The sequence below is a fragment of the Drosophila gunungcola genome, unplaced genomic scaffold (genome assembly GCF_025200985.1).
Source record: "Drosophila gunungcola strain Sukarami unplaced genomic scaffold, Dgunungcola_SK_2 000001F, whole genome shotgun sequence".
Taxonomy (NCBI): domain Eukaryota; kingdom Metazoa; phylum Arthropoda; class Insecta; order Diptera; family Drosophilidae; genus Drosophila; species Drosophila gunungcola.
This window is the reverse complement of record NW_026453197.1, coordinates 12,033,268-12,058,857: the sequence shown is the minus strand read 5'-3', so window position 1 is coordinate 12,058,857 and position 25,590 is coordinate 12,033,268. Positions and strand designations below refer to the sequence as shown.

Below are 25,590 nucleotides of genomic sequence, written 5' to 3'. Positions count from 1 at the left end.
AGTCAAGAGATACGCAGCAAAAACAAAAAAAAGAGCGACAACTGCAACAACAAAACCGGCAACTTGGCGACTTTTATTCGGTTTAAGTTTATGGCAGCTAATAAACTTAATAATTTCCCCGCAAACTGAAAAATCAACATTATTTAGACCTTATATTCAATTGTGCGTTATTTTCCAGCAGCACCTTTTAGTATTTTATTATTTTATAACCGTTCCAAGTTCTAATTGTAATCCCTTTCTCTCTCTGTCTCTCTTTCTGCTTCTCCCACCCACATGTGCATATACATTCACGCATGTATCCGCGCATTGCACACACTCACACACTGTACGTATACGCATTTAAATTGCGTATACGCAGCGGTTACCCTCAACGAGTTTAATGACTGATAAGATTCGAAAGCTGAAGAAACAGAATCAAAAAGGAAATTATAACGTGAACGGGATTACTCTTAAGACTTTAATTAGTTTAAAGCACATTTGTTTTTCAATGTTTTTTTGGTTAATTTAAAAATTTAAAAAAAAAAGCTTTCGCATTGTCTGTTAAATAAGATTTGTATAGTTTAACTTCCACGTTAAAAGCCCACCATATTTTTTTTATCTAATTAAAACAACCTTCTTCATAAAACGGAATTAAAATTCTACATTACGCACCAACAAATTAGTTAAACTATTCGGCTTTGCGCTACACATAAAAGTGCCAAAAAGCAGTCCGCTACTCTAAAAACGTCTTCAAACTTGTTAAATGACTTCTCGGTTGCCAATCAAGACCTTAAATTTATATGTCCAAGTCGAAATTCGAGACCAGCAACTCACCAACTTTTTTTTTTAGTTACTTATTAAGAAGTGTTATCAGAGCAGCTGTGGCTGATAACATGGCCTTAACACGAATTGTTGAGAGAAGCAGGTGAAATGATCATGCTGTAAGCCAATAACATTTGTAACACAATGTTAGCGATGATAACTTAACATTCATGTAATATAAAGAGAGAGAGAGAGAGCAAAAGAAGCTGCGGAGAGAGCACACTAAAAAAAATTAGATAATATTTTAACTAAATTTTAATTTTAATATAATAATTTGTAAATTTTCTTTTTTTAGAATTTAAATAAGATTAATATTATTTATTACTTATTATTTACAGCTATGTATCAAGAAATCCAAAATCCTGTAGTCATGTGAAATTTACTTGTACACAAGCTGTACCTAAAAGCTGATGAAAAATAAACAAAGATATAAATTGAGGTAAAAGAAGAAAAACAAGGAAAAATGTTTGCAGTATGCCGTTCCCTAGCCTTTTTTCCAATGTATAAAAATTTTTGTAACAAAAACTGGCTTCTCTCAACTTTCGCCCTCGAGCCAAATAAAAGAATTTGGTTGGAAAGGCTCTTTAATAAGATATGCAGTAGTCTTATAAAGTCACCTCGGGGTTAATCTAAATCATCTTTGAACTAGAATTCAATACTTTGAGATTAAGTTATTCTTAGATTCAAGATCAATATATTAAAACAAAAGTACTTACGTGTACATTAAATGTGTAAATAGTTAATTTTAAGGAAACACAAATTTTTCAACCATTAATAACATAAAAAAATTTTATTTAAGGTTGACATTTTTTCTTTTTTTCAAAATTGTTTTTGGTGCAATCGGCACACGCACGTGCGGATCGTAGGCGTTGAGAGCGGGAGAGGGAGAGCGCGAACGAGCGAGAGAGAATGAGAATGAATGTCATTCATGGGGGCAGCGACGCCGGCAGAAGCAGCGGTGTTTGGAGCGGTTTAGCGATCAGTTCGAGATCGAAATCGGGCGCCGTTGGATGTTTTTTTTCAATGCTCAAGCGCGCCGTGTGTGGATTGCCTATAGCTGAATCTATAGCTCTCCGGTTTTCGTCGTGTTCTTCCATCGTTTTACGTTTCTGCGTGTTTCTCCATTCGTTCGATCTGTCCGTCTTTTCGGTTCGGCTTTACACAAAAATCCCCCTGTTACTCCCCCACTCCCAAAAAAAAAAAGTTAACTCGTGTGTTATCAAATATGTTTACAAAAAACCTACATATGTTTAATGAATAAAACAAAAAAAATAATAATAATTTGAGTTGCAAAAAAAGTGCTGACGATTTTAAATATCATATCCGAGAAGGAAACGAAGAATTTTAATACGTTCCGCCGCTTTCTGGGTGCGTTGTTTTGGTTGCTTGCTTTTACTTTATATTTTATTCAAATACATTGAAGTTACACAAAATGAAATCTGACGTTTTGCTCTGGTGCTTTGTTTCGCGCGGGCTAATTGACAAATATAACAAAATTCGCTATGTGACTTGCCTTCGATTTGTCTCCCTGATTCTCCCCGATTCTGTTTCATTATCTTTTTCTGTTTCGGCGGCAGTGCATAAAGGAAATTGTTGGAAAATTTGTCAAGTCAAAATGCCAAAAGGAATAAACAATTTTGAGCAGACGCCGCAAAGTCTAGGGAAACATTTTTAAAGTTTGAATATAATTGGAGTTTTAGAATTGGAGAACTTGTTGAGTGGAGCTTAATTTGAAGTGAATTATTTGGTGCGATATTATGATCGTCTAACCGACAGACGGTTTTTGTATAAAAAAATGTGAAGTCAATTCTTACTTTGTCCAAAGAAAAATTATCTGAAATCAATTCAACAGTTTCATAGATAGGCTTTTTTGTTTTAATTTCCTTTAAAAATATATATCTACTGGCAATCGTATTAATTATCCCTCTACTCTTTTCTGTTTTTATTGTATTACAGTCTGCCATAAATTCGAGAGGAAAAAAGAAAAAAAGGAGCCAGACAAAGCCAGGGAATTATGAAATTTTAAAGAAATCCCCAAAAACCCAAGACCCAACAGCCACGAAATATGTTTAATGCATTAAAATAAAGGAAACGTGTTTAAGGCGAGTGCAGGCACCAGGCGAACAAAAAGTTATATACACACGCGTATATATACTTATTTAAACAAGATTTACATTTAAAATCCACCAAATACACACGTACGTATATTTAAACTGTGGCGGCAACAGCAACAACACCGTGCTAAAGCGTTCACAAAAAGGTGATAATGATTATTTCCAAGGATTTTTTCATATTTGGCGAACAAATTTTTGCAACAATCATACCAGAAGGTGGAGCCGCAGCGCTAGCAACCCAGCAGCAACATCAGCAGCAACATCAGCAGCAGCAGCAACAACAGCCGGCAATTATAAATTCAACAGCAACAGCAACAACGAACACGGCTACTTCGTTGTTAATAAACTCGACGGCATCGTCAACAACAGCAGGAGCAGCTGAACAAGTTGTAGAGGAGTCATTAAAAGTAGCAGCAGCAACACCATCAACAACACAAGCAGCAACACTACCAGCTAAACAGGAAACAGTTGCAGTTGCTGCCGCTTGTGTTGCTCCTCGCAAGTTGGCAAAAATTCAAAAAATTCCAAAGGAACCCGAGGAACTGAGAGCCAAGAAAAAGGCAAAGTGTGAAGCAGCAGCAGCAGCAGTAGCAGCAGCAACACCGGCGACTCATTACGAAAAAATGCCAATGAATTTGATGATCGTGGAAAGTGTTGAGACAGTCGATATGGGATCATCGGACAATGACAACGAGGCAACGGAGCAGGTACCGTTGGTGAGTGCCAGCCGCCGCAATCTGGCCAAAATAGTTGCCGATTGTCGCCTCCAAATCGAAGTGGAGCCGGCAGCATTGGCAGCAACCACTGCCCCACCAGCAACATCGGATGCAGCAACAGCAACAGCAGCAGCGGCAGCAATATCGATGGCAGCCAGCGACTCTTCTGCATCATCATCGTCATCATCGTCGTCATCTTCCAGCTCAACATCCTCAGAATTTACGCACACATCACAGACGACGATACCAAGTTCGGATAATCTAACGTCATCCAATGGCCTGGCCAATATGGGCAAAAGCATTTTAGTTGATGCCAAAAGGTGAGTGTTCAATCAACGGTGACCCAATTTCAGAGCACAGCTCGTACCTACATAAATCCAACGCTGTATTCTTTTTTTTTGTCTGCGCTGATTGCATGCAGAGTTCGTCTTAATAAGGAGGGGAAAGTGGAGGCAATCCAAGGGTAGATCAGGCTCTTTCTAACTCTTGGTTCTCATGGAAACTTTGTAAAGTTAAAAACCGGTTGCAATCGGTTGACAGTGAGTTGGGGCCCGATTTATACAGTTTAAGCGGGAACAAATTACTCCTACTGTTTAAAGCTCAATAAAGAATTCATTTTCTATTGCACAGTAGTCGTATACAAGTTTTATTATCAGTCGTTACTGAATTGATCCAATTGAAGACGAGTTGAAACCATGTTGAAATTTATTTGCATTCGGAGTTGATTGATAATAAAAATATATTTCATTTTTAAATTAATTTTTAATTTAATTTTTATTAGATAAACCGAAAGACTTAAACGAGTTTACCTTTTTTTTTACCTTAAACTTATTGAACAGCTTGTTTTTAAAGAGTTAAAAAAAGAAAATTATACTCCTAAAAATCTCATTCAAATATCGGTTCACTGCCAGTTATTTTGGTTTTTATTTTCCAAAGACTTTTTTGGTTGCAGTGTAATTCAAGCTTCAACTTTTTAGTCATTTTAAATTGATGACCCATCGGCGCAAAAACTCGTTCTATAGGCTTTTATTAAAGTCAAACATCCTGGGATTAACTAGGGTATCATTCGACTTGTAAGGGGACCAGGGGATATCCCCTTCGATGAATGTAAACGACTGCAGCATCTGGTTAAACAAATCTCACTCCAGATGGCATCCTTCCAACCCCTTCCTTAGCCGAAAATGAAAAAACAGGTCAAAACTGCATTTTCGTCTGTTAAAATTGGGTTACATCTTGCACGGGGACATAAAGAAGTCACACGCTCACATGGAAAAAAGACCAAAAAAAAAGTTGGAGTAACAGAGAACTCATGCACTTTCGCACTGTTTTTAGAGAACTGAGTTCTCTTGAAGGAGCAGGTTTTGGATGGGAGCTGCTCGTTATTGCAGTTTTGTAGCTACTTCCTCCGACTTTGTTGCATTTAAAAGGGGATTAAGCATACGCTTGCTAAATCCTGGTTGAACTGGCCTATAATTTATTAATTAAAGCCAGCAGCTGCTAAACTTAACATTTCCGCATCGCAAGCTTGTTACAAATATGTGCAAGAACGCTTGATTTACTAGGATAATGAAATTTAGGCATAATGGATGCAACTACTTTTCGGCTGAGGGAGTTTAAGAAAATACCTAAGGCAAATTTGTGTTTGGTGTTCGTTAGCAGGCTTTAGTTAGTGAATAAACCTACAGATTCGATAAACATGTAAATATTTTAGAGTTCAGTCGAATATATTAACATTGCATTGCTCTATTCACTTTGCATTTCAGCTCCTTTCTTGAATTGTTTTGCAGCCTAGCAAATATAGCCTCAAATAATTTAGTGTAATTAACTTAAATTCAGTTGCGCAATTATTTTTCGCTGCCCTTTGCAGGTGGCTACACTAAAGTTTGGCGATAGTGCAAATACGCTGTGAAAATCAACATAATCATTGCCATTGTTTCAATTGCATTGCGATCTGTTGCAATTCTCGAATCAAGTCAGGCGGTGGTGTTTCTTTCTAGGCTGTGGCTAAAACTGAGTTGGCCAGCAGATACAATTATTTATTTTAATTCGTTTGTCACTCTGGCTGAACCGACTGACTGATTGCACGACAGACTTTGGGTTAATGCCGAGTCTCAATTTTGTGTTGGCAAATTAAGTAAATTAAATTACAATGAGAACATTGTTGGGTCGGTCGATGGCTGTCGAGTGCAAGCTTCATTATGTGCATTTAACATAAATTTTTCAATTATTATGCGATTCAGAGTGCACTCTTAGTGGCACTTTTCTTTTTATTTTCCTGCCCTCACTGTTCAAGAATGCAAATCCAAGATCTGTATTTATTTTTTCCTTGTTTGCCGTTCGCTTCTTTTAACCGAAGTGCAATTTAAATGCATTTTATTTTCTGCATCTTTTTTCGCTGTTTGCCTTTATCTGGTGGCACGTTTTATTTTCGCCGTGGCTCTTGCGATTATTATTGTGTGTTTGCTGCGGCAGTCGTTGGTTGCTGTTGATGTGGCTGTTGTCGCAATTTTGCCTGAAATTGGTTCAGAGTTGACCCAGTTTTAGTTGCGGCAGCAGCAACAACGGCAGAGGATGGAATCGATGCTCGTTTTGGCAGTAACCAAAAAAAAAAAAACAAATAAAAGCAAAAATAAGAGCATCCACGGCGACAGCACAATGTTGCACACTGATTTTTTTAAGCTGCAATCTTATGGACTTGCTGACTAATTTCAATTATTTAGTTGTAGAATTTTTGAAAATTGTATTTACATATGTTTAATTTCTTTAATTTATGGTTATCAACATTAGTATAAATATCATATAAACTTAATTGACTCTATTTAATGGTTTAAAAAAATCATTAAATGTTCCGAAGCTATTATTATTATTTAAAAATTGAAAACGATATTTTCGGTTTCTAATTGTAAAATCTATCTATGACATATTTTTCAAAAACGTCAATAGGTTTTTCATTTCCAAATATAATACATCCAATTATCTTCCATTGATTTCGATAACCTAATCATCAAATAACAAAATAAATGTGGAAAAACTGAAAAACATAACTTCATTTGTTTGGACAACATGTTCCAAGGAAACTTCAGAGCGGCAACCCAAAGAAGAACAAATCCCCATTTAAATTTTCTATGTGTGGCTCACATTTTGAAGCTCTCAATGTTCCATTAAAGTTTGTTGAACTTTGCCAAACATAAACCATTCCCAAATCTGTTTTTCAACTATTTATTTAGCCTATGTTGCTTGTGGCGAGTTTTATTGGAAATACTCGAAAGTAGAGTAGAGCAAACCATAAGGCGGCCGATCATTATAACACAAACAAATCTAAACTGAGGAGGCTGCAGACGTAGTTCAGATTTTTTCCTTCTAAGATTTCAAACAACAAAGCGATTGAGCTGTAAAAATAAAGAGTGAGGGTCATGGATCGAAACTCAATTCAATTGTGTAATGTAAAACTTGTAAATCATTTAGACAAACTCAGAGAAATGCTAGCAAAGTTTATTTTGGGTGCGACTCCTACAAAAATTTCTTTGAAGTAAATGTGTTTTTTATATATTTTATATAAAATATTTTATGATTTCCAAATATGATTTTATTATTTTCATATTATAAGTTTGTTTTGTGGAATAGAAGAAACTTAAAGTTTCTTAACCTTTATTTTACAATTTGAAATAACTTATTAAAAAGTATAGTTTTAGTTAATTTAGAACCCTTCAGGATCAAATGTATAGCAAAGTTGGTCAACTTTTGGCAAGACCAACGAACAGTTTTGGATAAACCGGTTATTAAACTCGTATGTAGGTCAAGTTTTAATATGATAACAAACACATACATAAATATAGAGAGAAATCTTAGGGCGCGCCAAATGCAGGCAACTCCAAATGGCGCAGTTGCTAAATTTGGGTTGGGTTTGATTTTATTAGGGAGAACATTAGATGCGAACCTTTATTTAAGCTCTGGCTTCTCAGGTATCGTTAAAGGATTGAAGGCTAGACCAGACCAGAGATGAAAATAGTTTCTTGGGACAGGTAAAAAGGGTGCAGCTGGCTGTTTAAATGGGTATAACAAAAGCTTTTTCTCCGGAATGGGGAGGCCCTATTTGCTTTCTGCTCCTTTAGCTTTACTTCGAATCTATTGTTTACACTTTTTCTATTCTACCTATTTCCATGTCAAAAGCCTTTGTGAGCAATATTTGAGTTAAAGACAAGAAGGAAAGCTACAGTTGAGTGACTCGAATATTAGATACCCGTTACTTTGTTTACCATTTAAAAAAAGTTTAAATTTAAATTTCAGGAAATTAAAAAAAATAGTTTTCTGTCTATTTTTTCCAAATTTTCCAGAAGTTGGTGTTTGCAACTCTACTGTTTGCTGCCCCAAATTTATTGCAAGTGCAAAGACATATTTGCCTTTAATTTATTTTTTTAAGCTGGGTTATCGATCCTTATCAGAAATGTTTTATGTTGTGAATATTATTACCATGAATGGAAAACCAAACATTTTATTAAAGGTTTAGATTAATAAGGAATTTGATTAGAAAGAAGGTATTCTATGACTATGACAGGTTGACAATATATTTGTTATCATCTGTCCTGTAATTTACTTTAGTGTCACTTCAAAATATTTTGCAAGCGTGGGCGCCAAGATGCATATGGTTCCAAATTGTAATCTAGAAATTCCCCCAACCAGACATGGCAAAACAAATTGCCAGACGACCGAAACAGGAAAACGCATGGCGCAATGCAGGGCAAAAAATCCGACGAAAAAAAGAGTAAATAAGGCAGAAAAATTGCAATTTATTATAATTTAATCTAGAATAGAAAATTAAATAGAGTCGCAGCTGGGTGCCTCCGTTTGTTCCCCGTCTAAGTTCAGTTCTGTTTGGTACGGTTGCATACATTGTGGGCTGTTTGCCCTGTTTGGGTTTTATCTGCCGTTAGGCGTACAGTGTCAATAACACGATGTGTGTGAAAAAGACGGGGCTGTTCCGCAAGAAAGAGATGGAGCGAAGCGGGAGACACGTGTGTGGGGGTGACGATGAGTGACGGGCGGTGTAGAATATGCTGTTGGATCGGGAATGGCAATAGGAATTGGAGTGGCAGTGGGTGGAAGAAAGAGGAGCAACCCTGGGTGGTGGACAGAAAGAGACGTATATAGATATGTAGAAAGAGAGGGGGCTAGCAGAGGTGCAGCCGCTGCAATGGAGGCCAACGTCGCTCTTTGACAACTGTCACTGTCACAGTCACAGCCACTGAAACCGAAGACCAACGGCGGCGACAGCTCTGCACACTGTTTCACAACGCAAATAAAGTCCTTACAAAATTTAAACAACTTTTTTAGCCTCTCACAAAATCATTGAGCTTAGAAGACGGTCAATGGCATCTTAAAAATAAGATCTTTTTCTTTTTAAAGGACCATATTTGAAAAAAGCATTGATAAATAGTGGACATTAATAGGATTCGAATCCAGTCACATCAAGTTCAAGAGAAATAGTTCTTTTAAAAACGAGTTATTTGTTTTTTCTACCAAAGGCTTTTAAGAACGGGATAAACACAATTGTATGTTTGTTTTTCGATTTAAATAAGTGATCAAAAAATTGAACAGAGTTTATTTTCCTTCAACATTTATGAGTTTACTTTTGTTCTAAAAATATTGACTATTTTCTTGATTTGCTTACACCTTAAACTATTCCTTTCAGATTCCTATATTTATATTTAGTATTTCTTGAACGATCAAGAACATATTATGTTCTGACTTTTATTTTTCAACCTTATGCAGCACACTGTTCAGTTGACAAAGTCTGTGGTTGGAAGTTGCATATGTTGTAGTTTTTATTGTTGTTGTCGCTGCGGCTTTTGCTTAGCAAACAAATAAAAACTAATTCAAAAATAAATTATGGTCATTGCCATTGTTGTCGTTTCTTGTTGTTGTTGGCGTCGCTGTAGTTGTAAATTAGTTTAAATTGCGGTTGCAATGGTTTTTTTTTCTGGCGTTAATTTATTTTTGCCGGCTTTTAAGAGCTCAAATTATAGTTGTTGTCGGGTGCATTCATTTCTATGGCAAACATTTAATGACCTTTACAAGTTCATACCAAATGAACGTTCTTGAACCCTCACCTCACTGATTACAGCACATTTCGTTAGTTTATTGTTTTGTTTGGTTGCATTTTTGCGGCTGCCCCACGTGGCTTTTGAGAACTAATTTAAAAATTGCAGTTGGTATGACAACGAATGTCAACAGAGCTCGATGTAATTAAATCCCATTTTTATTTAACTTTTGTAACCTTATTTCATTTCATGAATAAAGTTTTCTAAAGCGTCAAATTCTACGATAGTAATAATTATTTTAATAAAAAGGAAAATTTATTTATTATAAAATTTTACTAAAAATTCGTGAAAGGAAAAAAGTAAGGCTCAATTTTATTTTATTTATACCAATTGATTATTATATAAAATGTTTTTATTTTGATAAAATGCATCGATTTTTTTATTTTGAATTGAAGTTGTTCACCCAAAATCTTTTGATCAATTCCTGAGTTATTCTTGCTTGTAAAAATTGGCGTTTCAGACATTAAATTATTGCCGCACAAAACTGGGGCTTGAAAACTACAAACTGTTGCATAACACGCACATAAAACATTTCGACTAACTATCCTTTTGGCCCGACTGACCAGCATTCCCTCACAAAAAAACTCCAATAAAAATCAGACATAGCAATAAAATGGCAAATGCATAAGCCGGACGCCACGCCATAAAACAAATTGCTGCGGTTCACTTTTTTTTTTGCTTGCTTCGCTTTGAATTCGTTTTGTGTAATGACATTAGGCCAAAACAAATAATACAAAAATAACACAATAAACTGGATGCAAGGGAACTGCTTTTAAGGCGCTTCAACATCAAATCTCCAAGTTTATGAGTTGCATTTTGGCTTTTGCTTAGTTAACTAAATGACGGCGCTTGTTTTCGCATAAATGCCGAAGAAAAGAAACGTTTGTAAGAAATAACACAGTTTTCAATTTTTTTAACATTAAACATTGAATAGAATCAGATACGAAAACTATTTGTTTAACTAAATAATTTGAGAAATAAGACATAACTTTTATAATTTTAGATTTTCTAGAGAGGCTTTGGTACAACTTTTTTATTTATAATTTATTTAATTAATTTATTTCATATTTAAATTCAATATTTAAATTTTGTTGGTGATACCAATTGTCTTAAGTGGAATTGCGGCCGGCTTGCTGCGAGAACAAAACTTTTGGCCAAATAATGGAAGAAAAGTCAAAAAACACTTAAACCCCCTCTTTTTCATTCTTTTTCTTGTTCTGTTGCCAAGGGACGCCGGTGCCCCATAGAGGATTTCGTGAAACCCATAGACCTACATTTTAAACAAATTGCCCCCCATCGCCCGTCTCTTTCGCTCGCATGTTGCGTGTGCGCGATGCGATCAAGAATTTCAGAATTTCTCGGGTTCTTTCGCTTTTAAGCCGTTTCGAGTTCGAGTCTCTCTTTTATTTTCGGTGGTCGGGTTGACTTCCAAGAAGCGCCTGCATTAAAGCCGATCCCAATGATGATCAACTTAATGATGATGAAGCAGAAGATGCCCAGATCCCAGAGTCAGTCACTCAGTTACTCAGTCAGTGTGTCTCTTTCTCAGTGCTGAGCCCCGTCTTCCTCTCGAATTCTTCTGGAGCTTCGAGTTGCGGCATCAACAGCCTTCCATTGCCATCCACTTCTTCTAATCGTGTCTTCTTGTTTCTGCACCATCATCACTCTTTGTTTAAATACCCTCGCTGAGGTTATTGTAAATTTACAAATATTGAAGTAAATGGACGGACGAGTAAGTAAGAATTTAGCAAGTATTTGTAGATCTAAACTTCTCAGATACGAATAGAAGGACAATTTATTTTACATTTCTGGCAAGCTGGTAAAAAGCTATTTTTAGGCAAATATGTGATTTCTTTTGTAACTTTTAAAATATTTATAATTGTATAGAACTGTTTTTGTGTAAAGGTCTGATTTATAGGGTATCAAAAAAAGCATTATTACATTTTAGACCTCGTTTCTTTCATTGTTATTTTTGTTGTTATCTGTCGACTGCGTCATCGAAGCAGCAACAATAAAAACAACGACTATAAAGATCGTGCCTTGTCTATCTCGCTCGCACACCGCATTCATCTCGCTTCCGCTTGCGGCAGTGGGTCTTCACTTTCGCCAATTCTGAGCTCCACTCGCAGGTTCAATGGCCTGCGTCGCTGTCGGCGTCGACGTTGGGCGCCATTCGCACGTTTTATGTGTGCTGCTTCTTCCTTCACAATTTTGTTGTTGTTTTAATTTGTGCTTCTCGCCACTTCTCTCCTCTCTTCACTCTCCTCTCTCTTCTCCCGTCTTTCTCCCTCCCTCACCATTTGCTTGTTTGTTTGTTTGTTTGTTTGTTTGTTTTTCGCCTTCGCTTTGCCCTGCAATTTGTGGTTTTGTGTTTACGTTGTTGCATTTTATTTCACATTTCTTTATTCTATTTCATTGATCCTGCTCCTCTCTCCTCTTTATTTTCCTTCTTCTTTTTCGCTTTTTCATCGTTCTTGGCATCTCGTACTTATTCTTCTGGGCCCGGCTATTTGCAATTATTCAGGGATTTTTATTAACACCAGACAACGATCAAGGAATATATAATGAAATCAGGATTTCTGATGATATTATACTTCTATCCTTTTCTTATTCACTTCTTATTAAAAAAGTTCCAAACTGTAAAAATGTTGTATTTTTTATAAAAAAAAGAAACGATATTTAAAGATGACTATGCAAATCTTAAAATATGTCTTAAACATTCCAAAATGATTTGCACAGAAAATAATTTATTTGAGACAGTCAAATATAAAAAATGTGTAATGCTTTAATTTAGTTTATTTGTCCTTTTTAACCATATTTTGAAAGAAATCAGGTGGCAAATCCCTTTATTTGTTTACATTTTTGTTCTCTTTGTTAACACAACAAATTATGCAAATTGCAAATTATTACAAACTTGTTGAAAACAAGTAAACCAATTTGTCCGTGCAACAAGGTTAATTTAATCATAGACTTCCGCAAAGAGTCATACCAATATAATAAAATAGTGCGCAAAGTTTTCCCATAATTGGGTTAAGTCATTAGTCGGTTTGTACCATGTAATTTTAGCAACTACGCCCAAAAATTACGAGTACAATGAGGGGGCAGAGGGCGTACTAGACCATACTGTAATTAGGCTATTTACCGTAAATGGGCGAACGAAACAAGCTCAACGACTGTAATAACAGGCATTAAAATCATATTTGGAACGTAATAAAAAGGGACCACGCCTTTAGTACCTACATTTCTCAAAATTTAAACCTTAATTTATGTGCTTACTTTAATAAGCTTAGGTTTTCACTAAATTCAAAGTATTTTGGAGGATCTTAAATTATTTAAATGTGTTTTTTTTTTAGCAAAAAAAATGTAAAATTACTAAATACCAATTTAAGCATATTTCCTTATTGAGAGCTAGCTTTCATAAATGGGTTGAGGAGTCTAAACTACCTTAAATGAAATATTATTGGAATGAATGAAAATTTGGACAAGCCAATTTCGGACAACAAAAGTTCAATGCTCACTTAATTTTCTTGTCTGCCTAGAGAAAATTGGCTCAAATTGGATTGGGATGCTTAGCTGTCAGATGACGATACTATGCCAACGAGATATATTTTTTGACAGCTGCAAGGCCACGAAATATATCTTATTTATGGGGGAACCAGCTGAATTTACAAACTGTGTGTACAAAGTTGCAGATACATTTTATACTTTTCTCCACCTTTCGCCGGGTGCATTGTTTACGACATTTCGCTGCCTCATTTTCCGCAGTCAAAGACATTTTTGTGTCGACTTTTTCCTCAGTTTCACTCGGTTTTCTTTTCTCAATTTTCCTCTGGTGTGGGTTGTGTCGTCAGGTATTTACTCACACATACGAGGGGTGATTATCGCCTCACTACGTCGATTCTGCAGCAACTTATGCCTTCTCTCTCTCCGATTTTCAAATTGTAAAAATGCAAATGGAATTGAACTGTGAAAACTGCGAAAATCATACTCGAAACCCTAATATTGATTTTTTAAAACCGATTAACTGGGTTCACAAGGTGAATTTATCCGATTTGCTTGTTCGGTGAAATGGAAATTAAAATTAAATTCCCTTTTTATAATAGGTAGGTACACCTGTTTCATTCGTTTAAATTGTGAGTTATTAAATTGTTTTTAATAAACCAATAAATAGCTATTAATTTGAAATTTTAAGGTTAAAATGTAATGAAATGTTTTACCAGCACTTTTATTTGTAATCTGTTGCAAAGTGAGAAAACCTTACAATTACCAGCTTAGTTGATGGTGTACAAAATAAAGTCGAAAGCTTTTTAATGGTTTAATTATATGTCAGGTAACACCAAACCAGCTCATAGAATCATATTAGCAATTTAATTAAGTTCAATAAATATGCGAAAATCCAAATTACATTGTGATTTTCCGCAGGCTATTTCCTTTTTGGCAATGACAACAGAAACAGCACTCAACTGCACGTTCAATATTTGCCCAACTAATTCACACTCTGGGTTTTTGTGCTTTGTTTTATCTACGTCTATATATTGGCGTTTTAGCTGTTAAATGAGGTGATGCAATTGCCGCTCGGACTTGGCCAAACAGACAGGTGTGGATTGGAATTCTCAGGTGATTGCGCTGACCCAATTGCAGTGACACTTTCAGCTAATAAATTGCATTTAGTATTTTCTTTCACTTTGCGGCTGCTTTCTTGTGACATTTTTTTTTTGTTTTTGTCGCAATGCAATTTCAACAACATTTTTATAATTTTTACATAGTTCATAAAGTTTCTTGAAGCATCGAGAGAAAGTGCGTGAGCCAGAGAGCTGCAGAAAGGCAAAGAAAGAAACACTAGAAACTGTGTCAATTAATATGCTAAATTATACACATCTCCAGATCCAGTGATCGCGGGAGAGGAGATGAGGAGCTGAGGAGCTGAGGAGTTGAGAAGGGGAGGTGTGCTGATGGAGACGCCCCAGATGGATGCCAATCAATTGCCAACTAGGAAGCATAATTCCCAGCTCAGCTAATTACCACACAATGACGTGAAAGTTCGTGAAACCGCAGTGGATGAGGCTATAGAGGCAGCCCAAGCCCAGTCCGAAAGAAGAAAGCGCTTTCTTGTTTCATTTGCCATATATCTCGCTTGAAAAGTCACGACACAGCCACCATTTCATCTGCGTTTTGAATCTTTATTGCAACTTGAACCGACGACGCTTGAAAACACTCACTAGTTGGCTGAATGGCTGGCTGGCAGACTAGCAGCCTGGCAAACAAAAAGCGTGCGGCGAACACATGTCGTATGCGCGATATTTGCTTCCTGCCCCCAAGTGGCATGAGATAAACATCACCCCCAACCCCCCCTTCAACTTGAGTGTTATAAGTGCCACTTGACTCGACTTGGCTTTGTTTGCCTCTCCACCCCCCTTTATGCTGGCCGACCCGGAATGGTTTTGACCCCACATTTCAATTACGACGCCCAGAAATATTACGTAACGTCGCTCTCGGGTCGTTGGGTGGGCTATGAAAGGTCAACTGGTTGGGGTAAGTTGTAGAGTTGCTGTAAGACACATTACTTTTTCTTGATATTTACCTAAAATGTATTTTAATCGCTGGCCAGTTACGTTAACTATTTATGGTATTCAATGCACTTTAAGACTTTCAGTGCAATCCTTTTCTTGGAAAATACCAAATCTTTATGTATATTGTAATTTTTGGTTGAGTCAGTGTAAAACGGAACATTTGAGCCATGACCAGCCATCGACTGAACTTTATTGCTTCAAAAAACTATTTAAATGTTTTGAAGTTTCTCATAGCATATGTTGCCAAACTAAGTATTTGTACTAAGAGTAAGATTTTTTGTACTAAGAGTATTTGTTCATTCTGTTGATGCTTAAAATGGGCTTGCCAAACTTTAACCAATAAAAGTTTGTGGTAACTTATATATATACTGCGGCTACGTGGACGGCCGTCCACAGTGTAATATATATAAAATTCCTGAATTTAGCATACTTTTGAGAGTCCATTTCAATATGATCCTTTCGAATTCTAGGATGTGAGAGTAGTCCAAAGGCTGGGCTTAAGTTGGCCCCTGCCAAAGTTGGTCAACTCTGAAAGTTGTTTGGTTCAGTTGGGGTTCTGCTTTCTATCGCGGTCCTCTTATCTCTCCTCCCCCTGCCACCTTTCCAATTCAATTAAACGAGAAGATAAATAAATAAATAACTAAGAAGCCGAAACACCCACACGGCATTGCGGAAAAGGAGAGAGAACTTTGAGAAACTGGTATTTGCGCGGATACTTGATATCAATATGCATGATATGCATGCATAAATTACGTATACGACATGCTGTTCTGCCGTCAGTTGCCGATCTTGCCACTCTCTTTCGTCTGACCTGCATTTCCCCGATGGCCGTTTTGCAATTCCAGTCCCGACTTAGAAACCCGAAAAGCCTTGGCACATTTGTCAAAACAGCAAAACAAAAAATGCTTAAAAAATTTGAATAGTTCCCCTGGCTAGGGACCACAAATTAAGCCAGCAATAAATAACAAATCAAACAAAAATGACCAAGGAAAAAATCAAATAAAATTCAGTCAAAGAAGACCCGCAACCAGAACAAAACGAAAATAAAATACAGCCAAAAGAATTGGGTCAGTAACACGCCAAAAAAGAAAATAAAACAAGTCGAAGACGAGGATGATGCGATGGAGAAGGGGAAGGAGCAGGAGGCGCACGAAGAAAGAAGCAAAGCCAAACGCACAGCACGCAAATAAAAACTCAATTAAGCGTGGTCATAGCTACGAAACAAAACAATGACGCGACAATCATGAATTTCTGTCAAATGTTTTAGGAAGTTCAAATAAAAAAAAACAGGGCAACGCAAAAAACAAAAATTTAATTAAAGGCAGAACATCAAATAAATTGCACAAATTCGGTGACCCAATTTTTTAAATCACTTTGTTTTCTATTCATCTATTTATATTAAAATTATAAAGTCAGAAAACAAAACGAATCAATAAGCAAAACAAAAGCAACGTCAACGACCTCTTCCAGCCCTTTAACAATTGCGTCCATTATAATAGGAGTTTAAGGGAATTTTAAAAATTGTTTAATATTAAAAAAAAATGTTTTGGCTTTGGGAATTTTACTTATTTTTTTACTTTTATGTTATATAATGTATTGAATTTTTATTTTATCAAAGGCTATACAATATCTTAGCTAAAAAGATTATTTTGTTTTAATTTTTAAAATATTATCTTTTGTGCACTTAAGATGTTTTTTGCTATTATATTGTATTCCTTTTAATTTTTTATACTTTATACGATTTATACACAACCGAACAATATCAACGACGATCTGTTTTATTTGGCAACTTGTTTAATATCGGTCAATGTGTTCACAAATACAATGGGCAACAAAACCCATATTAAATTCAACAAAAAACGAGATAAGAATTTAAAAAATGTTTCTTTTGATTGCGTGCTACAAAACACATACACGTTCACACGCATGGTATGCAATGCCAAACTTTCACGTAATTTTTGCGTTGTCTCCATCCTGCTCTTTCTCCACCTTTCTCTCTCCCACTTTGCGTGTGTGTGAATTATATTATTTTGTTCTTGTTGCTGTTGTTGCTTTATTTTGGCGTCTGTTTTGCTTGTTGTAAAAGTCAATAACCTTTCGCGTATTCAAGAAGCCAGTTCCAGTTCCTCGAGGAGAGTTCCCCAAGAAAGCGACGCCAAAAAAAGAAAACCAAGATTTAGTTTTTTTTTTTACCCATTTTGTTGCTGGCCTGAATCAAGAGCCGAAAAAAGAAATAAGAAATGGCATCATAGCCGTGGGTTAGGTAAATTGTTAGCCGGTTACTTGGTCAGTAAGTAAGCTTTCTTGGCCAAAGTGAGGAGGTCACAGCAGGCCAATTACGTAAATTATGAAGTTCGGAGGAAACTTTTGAGGAAGTCGCCGCTGGGCTAATGGCTTCGCCAGATTTTTGGAAGTAAACAATTTGTTGTTTGCTAGACTATGATTATTTAATTACTTACTTGCAGAAATGCATTTTAGAGTTCACTACCCTAAGTTCGGAATGTGTCTTATAAAAAAAAGCACATTTCACATTTAATCAAGCTAATTAATAGCTAACCAAATAAGAAATGGTAATTCAATTTAAGGTCGAGTGTTTTCGTCCTCATTAAATGATTTATTCTTTTTATTAAGAAAAGCTTAAGAAAATTGAATATCCGTAAAATTTAAGTTTCTGACAAAAGTTTTCCAATTCGAAAGTTTCTGTTAGACTAACACCAATTTTCTATGCTGTAATTTAATTTTAAGGGACGACGTTTTAGACAGTTGGTCTACGTGATCTTTGGCACACAGCCCAAATGTCGTTTAAACAGTAAAACCAAAGAAAGTTTAATTGATGACTGAAGAAGGAGAAGAATATAGAAAAACAGCTAACTTCAAATACTACTTCTACTCAGACTACGGAGGAGATTCCGCCATGTGAACCATTAAGAAAACGTTCTGTTCGTGTTAAATGACCCCGAGACTGAGGTCACGTGCCTTGTGAGCTGAGCCGCGAATTCGTTGTTCTGTGCATAGTTAGCAGTTGAGGTGAAATGGTGCCATGCAAAAACTTATCTTAGTGGGTGGAGAGGCCAACGTCCATCATCCCCTGACCAAACTATAGCTTGGAAAGATAGCTTCACAGGCGAAAGTTTTTCTTTTCCCAGAAATAAAAAAAATAAAATTGCAAACTATCCGGTGCTCTTTTGTGGAAGTGTGAAAGTGCGTGTGTTAAAATGTAAACAAAAAATTACATTTTTAAAAATAGTCAAAAAACAATGTAGACCAAAAGACTTTAGAAACAAAATAAACCAAATTTGACATGAATAGAAATGTCTTCTATGTCTTCGCTAAAAAATGACAAATAAGAAAATACATAATTTCAGAACATATATATTAATAAATTGCTGCTAACTTTTTAGAAATGATAATACAAAATACAATTTGAAAATTCAAATTTGTTTTGATTACTTTCGTGGTATTAATTAAATACTCAACTTCAATGTCAATTTCTGTTTTTGGGTGTAGTTGACATATTTAGTTTAAGTAAGTTATCGATTTTTAACTTTATTGTCGTTCAGCTTGCCTATCCGACCCGGACGTTAGTTTTTTTGATAAACTGGTGACCGGAGGGACGAGGGACAGCTGATGGCAGGGAGAAAAAGCACATAAAAAAATAAAATGTATTCATCAGATACTTTGCATGCAGCCTGTGCGAGTGCGAGTACGAATGCGTGTGCGTGTGCGTGTGTGGTTGGTACTGGTGTGTCTGTGAGGCGCTCGCTTTGTTTGTCGTTGTTGTCTGCTGACTGCATTGACCCCCACTCGTCCCCCCTCCCCCCTTACCTTTATCACGGTCCCTTTACCGCTCCAACACCGCTCCCCCCCGTCGCATTCACGGAGAGACAGCGGTTCAATGCACTCGACCGGACTCTCTATTTACTTTCGGCGCCTACCGGAGTCGATCGGCGGACATTTACATTTCTGAATAATTTGTAAATTAAATTTGCTGCTCTTCGTCGAATAATTTGATGCTGCCGGGCCCGCCTGCACAGATGGATGGATAGATGATCCAGAAATAGATGTTATAACTATAACGGCGTTATCTACGGTCTATTCATAAGGCCCATCTGACGAGGGAGAAATATTTAAATAAATTTGATAGGTACAACACATTCAGGCAGCGGAGAAAAAAATAGAATAGTGGAATCCACCATGCAAGAGGCTATTGACTCCGCTTCCCCGTCTTAGTATCTGTGTATATTTGTATTGTGTGTGCGTTTCCGTGTCTGCGTGTGCGTGCCTCTATCTGTGTGTGTGTTGTGGGAGTAAAGTCGAAGCATTGACCGAGAGTCGGGAGGCAGAAGAAAGCAAGTGAGAAGGCCGCCAGTGGGTTTTCCGACTCCAAAATACCCGACATTACTTAAAAAACACTTTTGTTTGGACCATTAAATGACGGCAAGCAAAATTATTAAATTCAAAAAAAGCTTAACATTTTGTACTTCATCATTTAAACTTAATAAGTTTCAAGCTGGAGACAGGTGATAGTATTTTTTCATTTCTATTTCTAATTTTAATTTCTAACCTGAATACCCTAAATCAATAATTTGATGTTCATTATAAGATATTTTTTTAAATTTGCCTGAAGGTTAGATAAAACTCCAATTTTCTCATTCAATTGCATTAATATTTTAAGATTTCTTTAATTTAAGGATAAGTTTAAAATTAAAAATTTTAAGGAGAAAGAAAAATTCAAAAGTCAGGCTTACTTGGTTTCCAGCGGGCTATTTGCGCATAATGTCATTAAGTGTTTTTAAAAACCTTTTGGACTTGTGGGACAGTATAATATAATATTTTATATGAAATATTCAAGTAAATAAAAAGACCTGTTAAAAATGCTGTAGATTATAAGTTACATATAGTATTCTAACCCTATATGCCCCTGCCCGCTGCACAAATACTGGGTAACGTCAGAGAATTACGAGCACGCACCGCTTTTGAGTTCTCAGTTCCATTTCCAGGCCGAGGAACATTGCGCTCTCTTTTCGCTTGAGTGTGTATTTGAGTGAGTGATAATGCGACCGCCACACATGTGATATCGCCGATAACAGTGGACACAGTGGGAACAAGACCGAGTCCGAGTAACTGTATTGCATTGTATTGTATTGTATTGATTGCCATATCCCCCGACTTTTGTCGCACTGATTTTACTTTTGCCAGCCCCGTGGGGACATTGACTTTTGTTTTGTTTTCTTTTGCACGAATATCAACAAAAGGTTTGTGGGGTTCCGTTATGTGATAATGCAAACAAAATATATGACAATTTAAATGACAAGGATAAGGAAACATCGGAGTCTGTGCGGGAAATTTTCAATCAAGACTGGTAAATTTGATTCAAAGTTACTGGAACAAATGTGTGTCCCTTAATATAATTAACTTTGAAGATTGCACTATTTACTGAGCTGGTATCTTTTATGCCCCGTTTAAATATATGTATATATAAATTTTCATATTTGGCAACAAAATTAATTAATTTTCTATACTTTATCTTTTCTTGTCTTTTGCAGTAACTCACCGGCCTCATTATCTTATCACTTCGAAAAGTCGCCGCTCGACACGCAAAAGCATCATCACAACATCAATATATGCAACAGCCACCACCCACATCAGCATCCGCCCTCCCAGAATCATTCGCAACATAGTCTGCAGCTGACCTTTCAGAACCTGAACGTTTTGCACAATGAGCGCCAAATACTTTCCGATGTGAGTGGATTTGTCAGGTAACAAGAACAACTGAACAAAAGCACTCAGAGGCACGATAACTACTTAAAGCCGTGCTGCCAACTATACTTGCTCCTCCTAAGCCAAAACATTTCAGCTTTAACAAAGTTAATCAACTTAAAAGCCATTTCAAAGATATTTTAATGTGTTCGTTGCAAGCTTCAAGCTAAGTCACTTTACAATTTTCGTTATATTAAATTAAATGAAGAGCCTTTCCAATTGAATTTTATTTAAAATTTAATCATTTATGCGGAAAAATGACTAAAGTGACGCATTATGTGGCTTTTTAATTATAACTATATTTGGCCGCGTTGCCATTAAAATTTAACACTTCTTTAGGAAAATTTTAATGTCTGACGCAGAATATTATTGTTTTGAAGTTGTAATTGAGCATGCATTCGCAATTAGTATTTGGTAAATTAAGTTCCACAGCAGCATTTTCATTTCAAATTAGCTTTTTCTTTAATTAAATTGTTTGTTGCGGAAAAATGCCTGATTCATAATGTTCCATTGTACAGTTTTAATTGAATATATTAATAAAACTTCGAATACAAATTTTAAATAAATTTTGTATTTAAAATTTTTATTCGAAGTTATCTTTGATTGAACTCGAGGTTGTGGCTAGCATTGGTTAAATGTGGTAAATCAAGTAAATACAATTGGCAGCATTGGCACTAACCGAAAGCCTGTAACCGACAATTCAGCCATTCTGCATTTTCTCGCCCATCCTGTGATGCAGTCCCTGCGAGGTCCTGGCCATCATGGGTCCTTCGGGCAGCGGGAAGACCACTCTGCTCGACTGCCTCAGTGGCCAGCGGCACATTGACAGCGGCAGCGTCTTCCTCAACCGCGAACCACTGACCAAGAAGTGGCGCCGAAGGATCGGCTATGTCCTGCAGGAGGAGATCTTCTTTCCGCAACTGACGCTCCGTGAAACGGTGGTCTATACGGCACTTCTGCGTCTGCCGGAATCGATGCCGCGGGCGGAAAAGATGCGCCAGGTGGACCACATCCTGGAGGCCCTTGAGCTGGGCTGTTGTCAGCAGACCAAGTTCGGCGACTACCTCAACCGAGGACTCTCCGGCGGCGAGAAGAAGCGGGCGAATATTGCCTGCGAACTGCTCACAAATCCCCTGCTTATGCTGCTGGATGTAAGTAATTGGATCACTCTGAAAAGTCAATATCTAATGATCTTTCGCAGGAACCCACCTCTGGACTGGACAGTCACTCGGCCATCTCGCTGATGAAGGTCCTCAAGCGGTACGCGCAGCTCGAGCAGAAGACCATCGTGATCAGCGTGCACCAGCCGTCGTCCCAGATGTTCCACATGTTCGACAAGCTGCTGCTGCTCCACCAGGGACGCACCGCCTACTTCGGGGACGTGCACAACATATACCGCCACTTCGAGGACATCGGGGTCACCATCAAGCCACACTACAATCCCGCCGATTTTGTCCGTAAGTAAAGCTTAAGTCAGGAAGACTCGGATATTCGTTAAATACTAGTTACATGTAAATGTGTAAATGTTGCTCATTCTAAGCACAACATTAACGTTTATTTCTGAAGTATTATTTTTTTATATGGAGATTGGTACTTTTCAAAATCATTCAACCCATTTTTTAACCATAAATCGTTTTATTTGTGTATAAATATATAATTTATTTTGCAACACATTAAAAACATAAAACAAACCATACCGAAAAAAGGAAACAAAGGAATTCTGCATGTTGTATTTAAATTTTTTCCATAGTATTTCGTAAAAGCTAATAATCAAACATGTTTGATGATTAGAACAAGTTAATATGATAGTTGATTAACAACAGAAAATGTACAAGATTATATGAATTAAGTAACATTTATACATCTGATAATTCGTCAATTGATATCAGATATGTATCAATTGATATTATTAATTATAAATATTATAAGTAAAATATAAATACAATTTATTTGTTAGATCTATCCGAGTTCATTTTATTTAGTTCAGTTTATTTTGTACCTCAGCTTATGAGACAGTGTTTTTGTGTATGTTTCTAACCGCTTTCCTCTATTTCTCAGTGGAGCAACTGAAGTCGCATCCGGATATCCGTGAGAAGCTCTTTATAGCCGCCAAGGAATCGCACGGGAACTATTTGAATCGCAACTGCATCACCAGCAGCCATCATCAGCACCAGGCCAGCGATTCGGAGGCGAAGGGCAAGAAGCAGGTGGACAGCATACTGATCGACGATATTATTAACAACTACTATAACCACCAATCCAACCGCCACCACCATCAGTACGAGAACCTGCACCACACAACGAGTGGCTGTCGGGTGGAGGAGGATGAGGAGGCGGCCCAGCATCTGGTGTGGTGCGGTGCCGATTCGCAGTCTAACTTCAGTTCGTGTGCCTCCAGCGATTGCCATTCGTACAGTGCCACTGGCAGTGGGCCAGGACACTCGGCAGACGACGACTGGCTGTCGTATCCCACCAGCTTTCACACCCAGTTCTGCGTCCTCTCGAGCCGCAACTTCAAGGAGGCCAAGCCGCGCATGCTCTCCAAGCTGAATTGGTTCCAGACCATTGGCCTGGCCCTGATGGCCGGTGCCATTTGGTTCCAGTTGCCGCGCACCGAGGAGTTCCTCCACGACCTCCAGGGCTGGATGTTCTTCTCGCAGACCTACTGGATGCTCTTCGCCCTCTTCGGGGCCCTCAATTCATGTGGGTTTTTTTTTTGGAAATATTACATCTAAAAAATCATATTACTTATATGATTCTATGTATTTTACAGTCCCCTCGGAGCGAGAGGTGGTGAGCAAGGAACGTCGCTCCGGAGCCTACAGACTGTCCGCCTATTATCTGGCCAAAATGTGTGCCGAGCTGCCGCTGGTTATCACCCTGCCCACGGTCTACCTCATGATTAGCTATCCCATGCTGGGATGCACTAGGTGAGTATTGTCATTCTCTAAATAGGGTGAATTTTGTTACTAATTTATGATACTTTCATAGCTTAAAGCTCTTCTTCCTTATGCTCATCTTCCTGCTGATCAACACGGTGGTGGCCCAGAGCGTGGGCTTCTTCATCGGAGCCTGCTGCATGGACATGAACGTGAGCATCACCCTCAGTGCCCTTTACACGCTGGCCACTCAGCTATTCGGCGGCTACCTGTCGTCCCGCATTCCGGAGGGCCTCAGCTGGATCCGATACACCTCCATGATCCACTACGCCTACCAGAACATGCAGATTCTCGAGTTCCGCGAGGGTGCTGCTATAGGGTGAGCTAAAGGACTTAATATTGTTTTTTTTTTAATATTTAAAAAATTTTTTTTTATATTTCTATTTATACTTTTTATATAGAATCTGTCCTCAGATAGGACAATCACAAAATTTTATAGTATTATTTATTTATTTTTCTTTATTATATTTTTTTTAGTGTTATTGGATAAGTTTTATAATAAAATTACAAACAAGTTTAAGGCACAGGTTGATTTTAATAATTTTTAACGATATTGTCAGGAATTTTTTTTTGAAACTTTAATTTTTAAAATACTTATTTTCAAAATGAAGACAAATTATTTTTAAATGCTGTAATTTTATAATTTTCATTTAATATTATCCACAATAAACGTTAAACATGATTCATGTTATTGATGTTATCTCTTTGCAGTTGTGGATCGCCCAGCAGCTACGAGATTTGCAAACAGCAGTCAACCGAATTCATTCCATACGAGGAAATACTCAAAGCTCAAAACTCGACATCACCGCTCTGGCTGAATACGCTGATTCTGATGATGTTCCTCCTGGTATTCCGCTGCCTAGGCTATGCGGTGTTGCGATATGTGCGATGCCCCAAAAAGACGTGATATCCATAGCTATTTATCTATCTGAGCAGACATCGAACCAGTGATACGTAATTAGTTAATGCTAGACATTGCTAGACCGCTACAACTGAACAAACTTGCTAAATTGCGCCAATTTTGTGATTCAATTTACTTTCAAGCCACACCATTTATGTTTAGCTATTATATCTACAATAATCCTTATACCTACTATTGTAGCTTAGATGTGATTTGCGGTTGGGCAGTGCAAGAGAACTGTTGTAAACGTTAATTTTTGTTTTGTTTTATGCATTTTAATTGTTAGCCGTTTATATGTTATTACTGCTATTTTGCCCCTGAAACACGAGAAAGAAAGGAATAGCCAACTATATGTTTTAATGTACGTTTTAAAAGCCCCCAGAAAATATTTACTGCTCTATGCCCCACATCCAGCACCATCCGCACACATGTATCTACATTTATTATATGTTTAAAATGAAAATGCTAGTAATTTTTGTAGAATATTGCAAATTTTTTTTCGCTTGGGAAAAAACACTGTGATTTAGTATGCTATTTTTTTAATTAGTTTTAAATGAAGAGCATAAGTTATTTGTGCTTGATAGGAAAAAGCCAATTATGTAATTTAAATGAGAAAAATCACAAGCATAATGTATATTATCTAATTATATGTAAACAAACTTATTTAAATATACATGCAAATGTAAGCTGA

The 25,590-nt window shown here is 37.0% G+C and overlaps 2 protein-coding genes across 3 annotated transcripts in view; both read left to right on the top strand.

Annotated features, from left to right (window-relative positions):
• The window catches only part of LOC128263198 (protein Aster-B), a 58,008-nt gene that overhangs the window by 19,077 nt on the left and 13,341 nt on the right, over positions 1–25,590 (top strand). The window lies entirely within an intron of this gene.
• LOC128263200 (uncharacterized) lies at positions 1,798–25,532 on the top strand. 2 transcript variants are annotated; one of them, XM_052998027.1, is made up of 9 exons: positions 1,798–2,169; positions 2,758–3,951; positions 20,846–21,058; positions 21,799–22,210; positions 22,261–22,516; positions 23,118–23,762; positions 23,833–23,989; positions 24,051–24,317; positions 24,710–25,532. In XM_052998027.1, exons 2-9 carry the CDS (start codon positions 3,068–3,070, stop codon positions 24,903–24,905), a joined length of 3,030 nt encoding a protein of 1,009 aa, XP_052853987.1. In that variant the 5' UTR covers positions 1,798–2,169; positions 2,758–3,067; the 3' UTR covers positions 24,906–25,532. The 2 variants fall into 2 exon arrangements, with proteins under 2 accessions (XP_052853987.1, XP_052853988.1); XM_052998028.1 differs by lacking the exons at positions 1,798–2,169; positions 2,758–3,951 and having other exon boundaries at positions 20,881–21,041; positions 24,710–25,528.

Coding starts and splice junctions, on each gene's coding strand:
- LOC128263200 (XM_052998027.1), top strand. CDS start 3,068: ATGATTATTTCCAAGGATTTTTTCATATTTGGCGAACAAATTTTTGCA. Junction 3,952..20,845: donor ATTTTAGTTGATGCCAAAAG/GTGAGTGTTCAA, acceptor TGTCTTTTGCAG/TAACTCACCGGCCTCATTAT. Junction 24,318..24,709: donor CGCGAGGGTGCTGCTATAGG/GTGAGCTAAAGG, acceptor ATCTCTTTGCAG/TTGTGGATCGCCCAGCAGCT.